At 35.1% G+C, this 14245-nt stretch overlaps 1 protein-coding gene across 1 annotated transcript; it reads right to left on the reverse strand.

Moving 5' to 3' along the window:
* Positions 1-5954: 5954 nt before the first annotated feature.
* On the reverse strand, positions 5955-11108 carry Smp_032720 (hypothetical protein; the record flags this gene model as incomplete). The annotated part of the gene is made up of 6 exons (XM_018795254.1): positions 5955-6023; positions 6078-6204; positions 7682-7815; positions 9637-9732; positions 9777-9928; positions 11042-11108. 6 exons carry the CDS (start codon positions 11106-11108, stop codon positions 5955-5957), a joined length of 645 nt encoding a protein of 214 aa, XP_018649585.1.
* Between the last annotated feature and the right edge of the window lie 3137 nt (positions 11109-14245).

Genomic DNA, 14245 nt, shown 5'->3' on the forward strand with positions numbered 1-14245 from the left:
CGCTTGACCATGATTACGCCAAGCTATTTAGGTGAGACTATAGAATACTCAAGCTTGCATGCCTGCAGGTCGACTCTAGAGGATCCCACTTGTACTTGTTTTGGTGGACAATTAAGACAGGTGCCTGCATGTTGGGGTTGCGTTGATGGTGCATAACCTAGTATACCATCTTCTCCACTGCGAGAGTGATGATAAGAGTTACATCTTGAAGGTTTATTATTTATTACATATGGTGGAAACCATGGGGCACGTTGGTTTATTGCCGTCTGTCTAATAGTAGGCCTGCTTGCATGATGGTTGTAGTGGCCGTCTTGTGTAACGTTTGAACGAAACGTGTCTTTATAACCTTCCTTACGATGAGTAGGGTAAAGCATAGTTTCAGAAATTATACTTTTGTTTGGTAAAGCCGTTGAAATATTTTTGGTAATCGGTTTAGAACTAGAGGGTTTTTTATTTACTTTCTTCTTAATCGGTATATCCTTTTTAGGTTTAGCAGTGTTTTTATGAGCCTTCACAATAGAATCAGGTGAACGATCCTTGACTTCCGATATTACACTGGAAAGAATGACATTAGAGTCTCCATCAGATATGTCCTGGTTATCTAGGGCCACTAGGGGTATGAGAGGCAAACTAACACACTGCATTGGTATATCAGTACACTGACTAACATGAGATAAATTAGCTGAACCAGTGGGTTCAGCTGCTGGCGCGATCACATTTGTTGGGACCTCAACAATGTTATTTTCGTTTATGGTACGCTTTTGTGTTAATCTTTGATTGGTGGTTTTGTCTGAGACTATACGAGCGTTTTTAAACTTCGTATGCGCACAGACTAGCTGTTCAGATTCTATCAAACGTTCCGCTAATAAATGGGAATCGAATCTAAACAGGATAGGGCACGAGTATTTTTGATGCTTTTTGTTAAGTCGGATACAATGGCATGGACTGTCCTGGAGGTTAGCTGCCTTTAGTGTCGAGTTTCTTACAGTTTTAATGGCAACTTTGTCAGGTATATTACATATAATCACGTTATTTCGTGAGATTATTCGCTTGGTGACTTCGCTAGCTATCGAGTTAATAACGGATTTTACTTTGATCCTGTCTTCGAGTTCAGAAGTAACTATATCGTTTGACAACAGCAGTCGAAGGTGGTGACAGTGTCTTCAGTTCTAGTTTAAGATCATCATGCTTCAATAAAGAGCCCGCAAGTGACTCCACTTTAGAACGCATATCACTTAATTGCTTATAGACAGCGGCTAATTCGCTCTTAATAAGATCGATACCATCTGTTCGTGACTTAGAACTCATTATTCACTTTGACATAGAGTCATCCAGCAACATGTGTGGAATGAGTCCACTCCCACTATTATCTGGTGCAACAGGAGTAGCAGAGCATGGGGTATATGTAAGACCAGAGTTGTTAATATCTGAAGAAATAGGACTTTTTCGAGCACGTTTTTGTGTCAGTCGAACCATTTTTCTTCAAGGGTTAATTGAATGTTATTATTGATTTATAAACTAGGGTTTAACGATATAAAAGCACTTTATAATAAATACCATGTCAGTGTAACGCAAATTTCAAACGATTCTAATCACCAATTCCAATCAGTTAGCATAAAGATGCTGTGAACTTCAAATGTCATTTGCACAAAACAGTCAATCAACTAATATTCTGGCTGCCTGACGATGACTGCCTCTCAACGGAACTCTAGCATTCAATTGTTGACAAAAGTAACTAATAAAAGACAATTCATCATCATAGTATCGATGGTTTGTGGTATATGCGTATATTCTCGAAGGGATTAAAATTACTCATGATAATCAGTGAGTGGTAACTCAAAAGTGGAGTTACTTGTCGCTTGAGGTAAAACCTGAAATTTCTGAGTTCAACCCTTGGTCGATTCACAAATGCGCAATACGGAGCTTTCATTCACTTGAACGGAACAACTTTTAAGTGGTTCCTGGTTCTCAAATGGTTGGTTAACCCACAACAGTCATAGATGTTATTCATAATGGCAAGACATCTATGTTGGAACGTGAGCTAGGTATAAGTCACAAAAAACCTGAAAATTCATTGAAATTCGACCCGTCTAAAGAAATCACTATATATGGTGATACTTCAGAAATCATACTTTCAGTATTGTTTATGATCATGAGATTTGGAAAGATAAGAAATTGGCACATTATCAAGACAAAGAATTATTTATTCAGATATCTGCTAGCAGACTTATCATAATGAGATAGGTGTATTGAATAAACCTTTATCTAATATGCTGTCTACAATGGTCGGTGTTCTTTGATGATGGTCTTTAGTGAAGAATATTTTGCTAAATTATTATCAAACGACCTATTGATAGAAAAAAAATGTTTACAATTACGAACAGTCTGGTTTTCTTCGTGGTGGTTAACAACAACGAATATTATGTCTCAGAAGAGTAGCATATTGTGTTAGCCAAATAAGATAATATTGTATAGAGGAGCTTTCTCATTCTAGTATGTGATTCGTCAGAAGAATACGTCTGTGACTCCAAAGAAGGTCGAACATAGAACCTACATGTCCCAACACAAACGACTAATAATTCCATTATTCAGACGATATTCAATTGTCATAACACTTCCAATCGAAAAACGATTGGTTGGTTGCAGAAAAAGACTCATCATTCCTGGTATGTATATTCGATGCTCCATTAAACTACTCATTATATAAACTTGTAGTGACCTGCTTTTCCCGACGAGAACACTATTGGAATAATGAAAACAATTATTATTATTATAACCAATAATACCAGTGATTGTTTTATCGTACTTGTTGTTGTTTAACTGTATCAAAGTCCATTTTCGTATGGTCATCCGCCTTGTTTGGTTCAAACTTTCTTACGCTCTGTCTTTATTGCCTGTGATCTTTGGCACGTCTCGGTATTCTTTTGATATCACGAGATCGCCAATAAATATACTCTATCTGGACTAATTATAGTCTTCTGGTTTGTGAGTTATCGAGGGAACCAAGTCGTTTTTTGGGCGCGTAATCTCATTGTAGTGGTGGTCATAGTCAAACGCGCCTCGACTCCATCTACAAACTAAAACACTTCGATTTTCTCATCACTGATTTATCTGTAGGCGGATCCTTACCTTACTTGACTACTGACCAAAATGAGAACACGATTTGAACAAGTATGTAATTATATTCCAAGTTGAATGAGAGTAAGTCTGTGATGTTTAAATAAATCAATGACTTCTTAGTATTGATGACTGTTGTAATTTTGAATTCCAAATACAATACATTCGTTCGAGTTCATCTGATACTTCTTGATTAAATTGCGTTATTCCTGGGATTACTAGTTTATACTACAATTCAAATACTTCTAATTATCATAAAGTCACATTAAGAACAACACTACTATATAAATGTTTTTACCCGAGAACATTCTACAATCTTCAACAATTATTCTTTATCGTTGATTGAAGTAAGAACGGGTCAGTCAAGATAACCCTGAATGAGAAAAACATGCTTTAATCCACTCTATGTCCTGTTAATAGGCATATTCCGTGTAACTAATCTGTTCAGCTGACAAAAGTCATCCCTCACATTCGTTTATTGATTAGACCAATTCAAAACCAATCAAAATATGAGGGAGTTTCGAGTACTTGTATACTTCAAACAAAAATCATCCAACGAAATGTTATACTTCCTTGTTTGCATTACGGTTGACTAAGTGTTTTGTAAGTAGTTAAGATGAGATGTTTCATCAGAATAGTTGTGTATGATACAATTCAATAAATATATTGAAACCATTGACCATGGTACAAACTGCTTATTAATTGAAATGAAAATAATAATACTTAATCATAATGTTCTTAGCATTTGAGATTCAGTAGTCATTGAAATAGTGAGTCAATGTCTGTAGCAGATACTTTTGGACTCGGACCTCAGTATGAAGGCTAACACTTGAATAAAGATACAGTTAGCTGGTTTAACCCTTGTTCAAAACTCATCAAACATGTCATATAACTATGTTCCACTCATTACAATAATTTGATGGGAAACAAATGAACTTGACTTACTTCTCAGTTCACTGAGCTAAGATCATTTATATTATCTGTTCTTTGCAGTGTAATTTCTGCAACGGTCTATAAGCTTAGACCAATGAATTTACCTGAATTTTTCGTCTCGAGACGAGTGCTGTGAGCTTGCTCAACCCCGTCCACATCATGATAGATATTTTTGGAGGTTCTTAATTATTTTAATGACATATTATTCATGACATCTGAATGCTTTTCAAACATTCGTCAACTATTTCAGTCATACGATATCAAGAGACTGTTTGTTTTTCAATGAAAGAATTGTTTGTTTTTTTAATTAAAAATATCCATCTACGAAACTTCTATCATGTACACAGTTCTATAATTCAGTCGGTCATTTACAACGTAGAACTTCGTACATACGTACGTACATCAGTTCGAGTTGCCATACCACATTAGCACAGAGATTAATTTGTCGATCCATATCCTATAGTGGTAGAGGTAGTAAGAGTATAAGCAGTGTTCCGAATGATTAGGGTTTGAAGATTTCATTCAAGGAGTATAATGCAGTGAAATAAATTTGGAAGGAGAAAAAGGATACGAACATGAAGAATTCAGAGGATTGGAATTTGGGAGAACATAAAGAGTGGATGCACCTGCGCCATTGCAAACGATTTTGAGCCATGTCATTCAAGGTCTCTAATAATCATTTGTTATTATCTCTCGGATCCCAACCAGGTAGTCTGCACCTACCAACATGGCTCAGTCCACTTGTCGTTGAATTCATGGATTTGTGCCGCGTTTTGGTCTGGTTACCCCTAGCTTTCTTCCAACCTACTTCTACACCATAAAACATTGCTTATCGGGGCTATCGGTAGTTGGGCATATGTAACACGTGTCCCAGCCATCTCAACTGGTCAAGTTTCACTACTTCATCGATCGATTAGCCGTTCTTACCTAGTACTTGTTTGTTAACAACTACATTACTTTCTCGGTTTTCCCAGGGTATACGAGCAATGCTTTGAATACACCTGGCAGCAACGGTTGGACAATTCTATAATTGATCAACATTCAGCTTGTCTACAAAATGAGTTGTATTTAATCACATTCAATAAGTCATATAATGCACACATATAAAAATTCATATTTTCATCCAACACATTTTGTGATGCTTGGAGATTATGCGATAGAAACTATCTTTGACAAAATGAAAACTTTATGCCATAAGTCATTTCACTATGAATGAAGACTGTCAGTTATTTCGTCATTAAACAAACATACTACTCTGTATGAATCATAGTAGTATCCGTTGCTTAATAACAAATATCACTGCAATGATTGATGACAAATGGAATCGATTCGCTTTCATTCAAAGACGTAAGTGGAAAGTACTGGATAATCAAGAAACGTTACAAATTGTAAACAAAAATACTTTAGGTCTCATGAATCAAAGAGTCGCTTGAGAACCATCATTTCTAGCTAAGAAACTTAGACTAAACCACCTATAACTGAGAACAATAGCTAATTATTACCATCTATTACTATGGACATAAATGATACAGATTCCAAGCAAACGTGAAAAGCATTGTTTGTTCCAAGCTCATATAGAATAGATAAATAGTGGCTTGGAATGCTATCTAAGAGACGCGTTTCTCTTCCTTTGAGAGTAATCAGATGGATGTACAGAGATGATGATGATGATGATGATGATGATGATGATGATGATGATGATGATGATGATGATGATGATGATGATGATGATGAGGAGGTGGAGGAGGAAGAAGAAGAAGAAGAAGAAGAAGAAGAAGAAGAAGAGAAAGATAATAATCCTAATTAACCCATCATTAGAGAACAAGAAAACGTCTTCACGAAGTTGTCTTCTTTCTTTATTATTCTTCATTTCAATGCATCGAATTGAGTTTTTCATCATTTCATTATAAGTAGTATAATTTTAAATAAGCTAATTTTCTTTGATATCGTTTATATTCAGTAGTTGTATTCAACTAAAAGTAAACAAATTGGTTGATTGATTATTATTATTATTATTAGTAACTAACTTTATCTGTATTCATTAATATTGTACTTTGTTGTTCAATTTTAGGCAAATTCATTGGATGTAACATTGTATCCATTTGCCATTGTACATGTTGACCAGATTTTTTTGTCACATCATATGTACCAACACTAATCATAATTTAATGAAAAAAAAAGGAAACAAACAATAATGATTTCAAGGTGTTTGGGTAAACAAACAAACAACCATTAGTGAATGATAAGCAAAGATGGATAATGGCTAACATTGGAATTCAAGAAGCGCGTTTCGTCTTATTTGGGACTCATCAATTGCATATATCTGCAACTCAGAGTTCATTTTTACTCCAGGACTCAAACCCAGTTTTGTTCGCTTCAAATGCCATCGCTTTATCCACCTAGCTAATGAGTTCATCTTTGCTTATAATACTTGTGAATTATAGCTATATCGAGTCTATACGCACATTATACATATATGGTCAATAAGAGACTGATCCATTGCTCTTAATGTAACTTATTCTTATTCAACTTCGTTTATTTGGAATATAATTGCATACTTATCCAAATCACGTTCTCATTTTGATCACTAGCTGAGTAAGGTAAATTATCCAAAGAATACTAATCAGTAAGTGTATTTGAGTCGGATTACGAAAGACTTAATTATGCTTATATTCGTACTGCCTCTACCATTATGGGATTCGAATCGACAACTGCATCTCTGTGCTAATGTGGTATGGCAACTCAAACTGATGTACGTACGTGCGAAGTTCTACGTCGTGACTGACTGACTTGTATCTTACTTATTATGTCACTTACCCGTAGAATGTAATCTATTAAGTGTATTTGACAAAATCACCTCCATCACTAGAAACGTCTTCCTCCACGCACTCACATAAATAATTAATGAACATGTCAGTAAAGTACTGGTAATAATCATTTTGAAATGTAGAAGTCCATCTCATTATTGTTGAATTTTGAACCTCCTTAATCATCTACATCGAATCGTCAGTTTAGTCAGAATAACAATTAAAGTGTTTAAACGTTTAAATGAATAAACGCTGGAGGTACAATGTCTCATTAGAGTATAATTCATATTGTCAACCAAGAATATCCTTTGATACAAGTCCTTTGTGGAAAAATCAAAGTGTTTTGGTTTATACAAAGATGAAGACTGTGAAATAGTACATTTTGAACAACAATGCATCAGCTGATATTTCATCGAATATACACACCACAAATGATGAATCTCATTCTGCAATAAACGAGTTGATCTTCAATTGGAAGTGTTATGACTATTGAATATCGTCTGAAGAATCGAACTGTTGGTCGTTGGAATTTGGACAGGAAGGTTTTTTGTTCGACTTTCTTTGAAGTCACAGATGTGTTCTACTGATGAAACACATACTAGGACGAAATAGCTCTGTTAAACGACATCACCTCATTCGGTTATTACAACACATCATTCATATCTGACCAACCTCACATGTCAGAATATGCTAACTTCAATACATAATATTGACTATAAAGTAGTACGGGATAGGATTATGTTATTCAGAATATGTCTTTGTTTGAAGTTTCTTTGTAATAATAAAGATACCGTTCATAGTAGTAAATCATTTGTTTTACTTACCCAACAATTGATTCATCAATAAGTGATTTATCTGCTCTATATGTAGATTGATTAAATGGTTTTTTATTTGGTCTGACCGATGAAGTTTTGTTTACAAAATCTTGATAAGCTCCAGGATCTGAAAAATCTGAATTCTACAATTGGAAATAAAATAAATAAAAACCACCTTTATTAAAACTTTACAATGAACAAAAAACTACTTTTGATAAAAGTCGATTATGCAGTGTTAATAAAAGAAGTGTCAATAGACTGAAAAGAAGGATACCTCATCAAGATACCAAAGAAAGGAGATCTGAGTAAATGTGAGAATCACAGTAGCATCAGTTTGTTGTCAGTACCAGGAAACGTTTTCAACAGATTGCTGAGCTGGATGAAAGATGCAGTAGACGTCCAACTTCGGGATCAATGGGCTGGTGTATGGCCTATGCTCCTTCAACACGTGTATTTGTTCTTCAATAACCGATCTCATTCCTAGTTGTGTTCCACATATAGGTTGAACCGAAATTTCACAAAAATTTTAGCAACTCATTGTTTCATAAACGATTAGGTCATAATATGTTTGTTTAGGTCTTCTATAACTTGATCTATTGAATAATGTGTGTATTTTCATGCTAGTTATAATTCTATGATATCAATCAAGCCACCTATATTATTTCAGTTCCATTTATTTTCTGTGGGATATTACCTTGCAATTATACGTTATTAAATTTAAGCAATCAAATATAAAGTTCACTTGGTGAGTGATAGCCTCAGAATATGGGTTTTATGGGATGATTACTTTGTTCAATCCCTTGATTAGAAGTGAGTTGCAGTTCGAAACTCCTGTCAATTCGCTTCAAGTCTGTATTTAAAACACTAAGCAAAAGAATAATGCCAAGCAGTCATAAATAGTTATACGAGGCAATATTCCTCTCTCTTCCTTGTGGATTATCCACACGTGCAAGGAGGTTTCAAACATGATACAATGTGTTTCAATAAACCAAGCTAAAAAGAAGCAAAGAATCATTTTGAATTTTCCAGCCTAATTCAAATAAAGTACAATATCAACAACATTTTATGATGAGGACCACACAATGAAATAATACTCAAATGGCGTTAAAGTTCTTTGGTAGCCACTATTCTCTTCTGATAAGATCACAATATCGTCAGATATTTCGGTAAATTTGGCAGGATAACTGTGTTCCGTTTACATTTCACATGTTTTACAAATGATTTATCTTAGAATTCGAATTTATGTCTTACCAATACGCCAGTCTCATCTCATTACACTTCATATCTAGTAATGTTAATGAAGTCTTGATTCAAACAGTGATACACAAGATATATTTGCACTTACTGTCAAATAGTCCTGTTGCCATAGAACCTCACTGAGATAGTTTTCATCCTCAGAGACAGTTTATTACTATATGCCACTACATTAATAATGCTTTGAGAATATTCTTACTTGAGTCGTGTATAACTGTTTTTTTAACTGATTGTTAGGAAACACCCTAAGCGATAAAGTCCATCACTAAAATCATTTCGACTAATTAGTCCGCAAATTAGAGTTATACGTCTTTTTGCTTATGTGACATTCGATCATAAATCCTCAAATTTCATTTCAACACTTCGTTCATGTATAACTGGTGTTAAGACTGAAGGATTTTAGTAATCTATAAAAACAATTACAGTCTGGCTAGATTATCAATCTCTGTTATCCATTAATCGGTCTTTAATATCCTCATTAGTTAAAGTTGTGTGTCGCCAAAAATTGGCTGCTATGAGGTTACTAATCTGGAACTCAATATTATTTTTCTACCGCTTGGTCTCGAGCGCAAACAAAGTTGACTGTTACCACCAACATTGATCTTTTCATTAGTGTCTGGAAATAAAAGAGTAAAGTGCAAAGCTAAAAGGTCACAACAATCACATTTGATTCCTAAGTGTGTATAATATTTTGTGAATTTGATACTTACGGATAAGTAGTTATTCATTCTACGCGCTGTTCTAGCTCCTAGTGTATACCCACGAGTACTGATACTCTTCTTATTGAATTCGCTAATGTCTGGAGTCTACAACACACCCAATTTAAACACTCTCGACTTAATAAATTCACTTGGATATCATAGGTTGTCGGTCCAACAAATTCATTCCCATTTATCGATGCCAGTGTTACGCCAAGACGATGATGAGGTATAGATTCTGGATACAAAGAGCGTTCCTGACATGAACCAAATGCATATGGCGTTTTTCTTTCCGATAGAACTGCTACAATCAAAAAGAGTGTTATACTATAGAACGATACACGTAAATAAATGGTTGTCTAGTCTCTTCTAATATATGGTGAGTCGATAACAACACCTGGCAAACGCACGAGTTGACACTGTTACAATCGTGATTTGTTTAGTAACGAACTTTTCATAGTATATTCTCATTTTTTATGCCAACCACAACACAAAATCTTCGAAAACTCGTAAAGCAGTCCATAAACCAGGAATTGAGTTTTATTTAGTTTGAGACGGGCTCGCGATCAAATCCTCAACGAGTAGTTTGTTTTTCTCACTGGATTACCACAAATTCTTAAGCTGCATTAGTCTAAAACAAATTAGATAATCTGACAAGATTCGAGCTTCAAATCAGATCAAGGTATCTTGGCCTTCTTTCTTCACAAATAAACCATAAGAGTGACTAGGAAGCTAAAAGTCAAACTAATAAGAAGTAACGTATATAAATAGCAAAAAAGCACGATATTATTTGAGGGATATTAAGATACAAAGAGTGATTGGCGAAATAGCTCCCCTATGTATGCACTTATTCATCGTCTCTCCTGGAACAGATCATTTCGTCATATCGGGACCTTTTCAATACTCTATCGTTTAAATTAGTTACTGAAGGATGCATGATTCGATGTCTATTGTTATGAAACTGTAAATAAACACGCATTTCTTAGCTTGTTGTAATTTTTCAGGCAACACGATTCTGTCTGGTTGTCCTTCCAAGTGTGCATGGAGCGCTTTTTTACAACCCTTGAAATTGGATTCTTGAGTTTAGCTTTCTATAGACAGGTGACTTGGCAGTCTCTCTCCAATCCCCAGGAATTTCATGGAAAATTCGGTATTTTAGAGATACGTATGAGCATCCACTACAGTTTATGGTCAGTAAGAAGGACTGCTGGAGTTAAGCACAATTTTCTGACCATCTCACGTACTGTGATTCTAATTATTTGTGAGTTTGTGCACATAAACAAACGTACTCGAGTGCAATGTAATACGCGTTCGTCGACACTGAAAGTAATTAACTTCTAGTGTCTATCAAAGCTTAAAAGAGGACACTTGAAAAAACGAAAAACAACACAGTGGTTGGGAAAAGTTCCTTGTTTACCTTTAATTTTCTCAATTGCAGCTTGTTTGTCAAAGTAATTCATAATGTGTCCGACCTTGAAAGTCATGACGACCAATCAGCGACGTCCAATTAACAAAAATTTAGACTTTAGAAGTAAGTAAAGGAATGCGATTAAGCCATGTATCCCCAAAATCAATTGCTCTGTAAGTGTCCGATATTGGATGCTGACCACATTAGTTTTAATGGACGCACGTAGCTGAAGGCACTCAGTCATACATCCTCAGTAGATCACGAGTAGGAACTTCTCTTGCGATCGCTAGTCAGCTAGATCAGTCACTTATCGATATATTGATAATGCATCAAATATATCTTCCAACATCCTCGCTTTGGCTTTTGATTTCACCAAAGGGGGGCACGATTCCATTGTGGGAAGAGTTATTGGTTAAAGTGTTGTCAAACTACAATACCTGTGGCATCTTCATTGGTGAGCCCGACGTGTTCTCATACACCGACCCATAAATTGTGAGTCTGTTCCTTTTTTGAACTTCATAAATCACTGATATACTGTATTTTTTTACATCTTTTGATACTTTTTCCGTATTATTGAATACTTTTTCCCTCGTTAAATCCTATACTTTAAACTCACCATGACAGGACAGACTCCTAAGTTACTTAAGGTCAATACTTTAACACAACCCTCGTTCCAACTGATGTCTTTTTGGCCGGAAAATATCGAAGCTTGTTGCCGGTAACGGTTACTTTATTTAGTTACTCACGCCTGTGACTCTTCATAGAGGGGCGAAGGCCGTTCACAAGCACTTTCCACCTAATTCTGTCCTTGGCAATACTTTCCGCTTGTTTTTAATTGCTATTCACCCCTTTCTTGTCTGCTTCCAATTCTTGACATAGTATGACCTTTGGTCTTCCTCTTTTCCGTTTCTTTTCAGGATACCAAGTTGGCGCTCTTCGAGTGATGCAGTTTGTTGATTTCCTTAATATATGCTTTATCTATACACAACCAACTTTTGATAGTCCAACCCCCTACCAGGAGGTCCACTAATCGAATTAGAATACACAGATGACATAGTCCTGTGCGGTGAAGACGCTACGGCTGCGAAACATGGCCATGAAGAGTGGAAGATACTCGCAAGTTACTAGTATTTGACCACAAAAGTCTTAGAAATATTGCTCGCATCCTCTGGGATCACCAGGTGAGTAATAGTGGGGTTAACCATACAGAGTATAAGGGAGTGATGGTAAATTAGTTGATGAGGTCATGAATCTTCATCGACTGAGATGGCTGAGCCACGTGGTACGTATGCCTGAATACCGATTACCACGACGCGCAATGCTGACTAATGTAGGGGATGGTTGGAAAAGAGTTATGGGCGGCCAAACCGAAACGTGGAATCAGAGCATGAAGTCACTAACTTCTAATCTGAGACATGTTGGTAGGTGCAGAGTACTTGATTGGGGTCCGCGTGATCGTCGTAACCAATGGTTGGAGACCAAGTGACATGGCTAAGAATCGATCACAATGGCATAGGTGTATACACTCTTTATCTTCCCTTAAGCCTTGAGATGAAAATTACTTCATAACTTTCTTCCTTCCTATACTATATCCTTACATACAACCTATCTTTTATATACCACCACCACTAAATAACTACTTCTATGAACTCAGTGTTCTTGTTGTTCTAATGAGGTATGGCAACTTGGACCAATGCATATCTGTGCCTGTTCCTACGTTGTAGCTGACTGACTGACTGGTGCTGTTTCTGACGGTATCCGGTCATTGAACATTCAGTAGGTTCCGTAGATAATTGTTTATAAAAACTTGTACATTTTTGATGATGCTTGTGGTAGCTTTCAAAGTTTTAGCTCCTTACAATAGAGATGTCTTGACGTTGGTATAAAAATTTCAGACTTTTATATTTATTAACAGTATCAATACAACAAGAAGTAATAATAATACTGATATTGACTTCATTCAACAATTCATATCTATGTATGTAATGTTTATCGAACAGCATTTCTACTCTTCTAAGGATATAAATATATACATATATGCGTGAAATTTTTATACTAAACAATTTATAATTTAACAAAATATTTGTTTAAAAGAGAAAATATCAATAGAATATTGAATGATCAATTATCTATCTGTCATCACTTTTATACTGAGACTAAAAACAATTCACAACGAAATCTTTCTTCCAAAATGTAGAAACAGTTAACGAATTTAGATATTACATTAGAATTGGCAGATCTTGAAGGTAAATGTTGATGAATATCGAAAGATATAGCCTCTTCACATATATCAGAGAGAATATTTCTTTAACATTAATAGAATATACGATGAATATGAGAGATAAGAAAAAACTGTAAACATGAAGAAAAATTACATTTGACATAGTCCGAGTTAAAAGCTCTTCAATTGTGTACACTTTACTTGATTTCAAAAGTGTTCTAAGTGTTATTCATGTTTTAAGCTGAGGTCAATCAAACTGTCGTGTTCAATGATTTGTTCTAGAACCAATGAGACAGATCATTGTTTAGTGAGTGACAAGAAGTTTTCTACTTCAATGGTACTTGTAAAGGATGAAATTGGTGTTCATATTATAAGATAATTTGTATGCTTGATGAATTTGTTTTTAGTAAAAAAAATGACAATCTATGTTTAATAAAGGAACGTAATAAACATATCTTTGTACTAATCCAGCTCGTGTCAATGATGAAATAGAAAACATCACTTCAACGATAGTATGCTGTTCACTTCTGTTTTAACACTTCATTTTTCAAATTTGAATAGGAATGTAGTTTGTATTTCCATCTTATAATATCAATTACAAATTGTAGTGCGAAATTGAATCTTTTTCATCATTTGACAACTCGACTATTCTTATCTCATACACAAAACTCTATTCTATTCAAAAAGGAAAACTGATAATCTTGAATTCAACGATATTTACTCTACTGTAACTTATTAAAATATGCTCATGAACAATTATTCTCTCTCATTGCGTTTTCCGTTTTAGTGTAGGCTATAACATCATTATAGTTCATTTAATTTACAAGGAGGCCAGTTATGGTATCATCCAATTGTAACATACCATTTTGATAAATTATATATTTGTTATATCCCAATGAGTAGTAAAATTAGATTTTCTGACGTTTCGTGACTCAGTGTAAGCCACTTCTTCAGAGAATAAATCTCTGAAGAATAATCTCTAAAGGAGTGGC

The sequence above is a fragment of the Schistosoma mansoni genome, chromosome 2, assembly GCF_000237925.1.
Source record: "Schistosoma mansoni strain Puerto Rico chromosome 2, complete genome".
Lineage (NCBI taxonomy): Eukaryota > Metazoa > Platyhelminthes > Trematoda > Strigeidida > Schistosomatidae > Schistosoma > Schistosoma mansoni.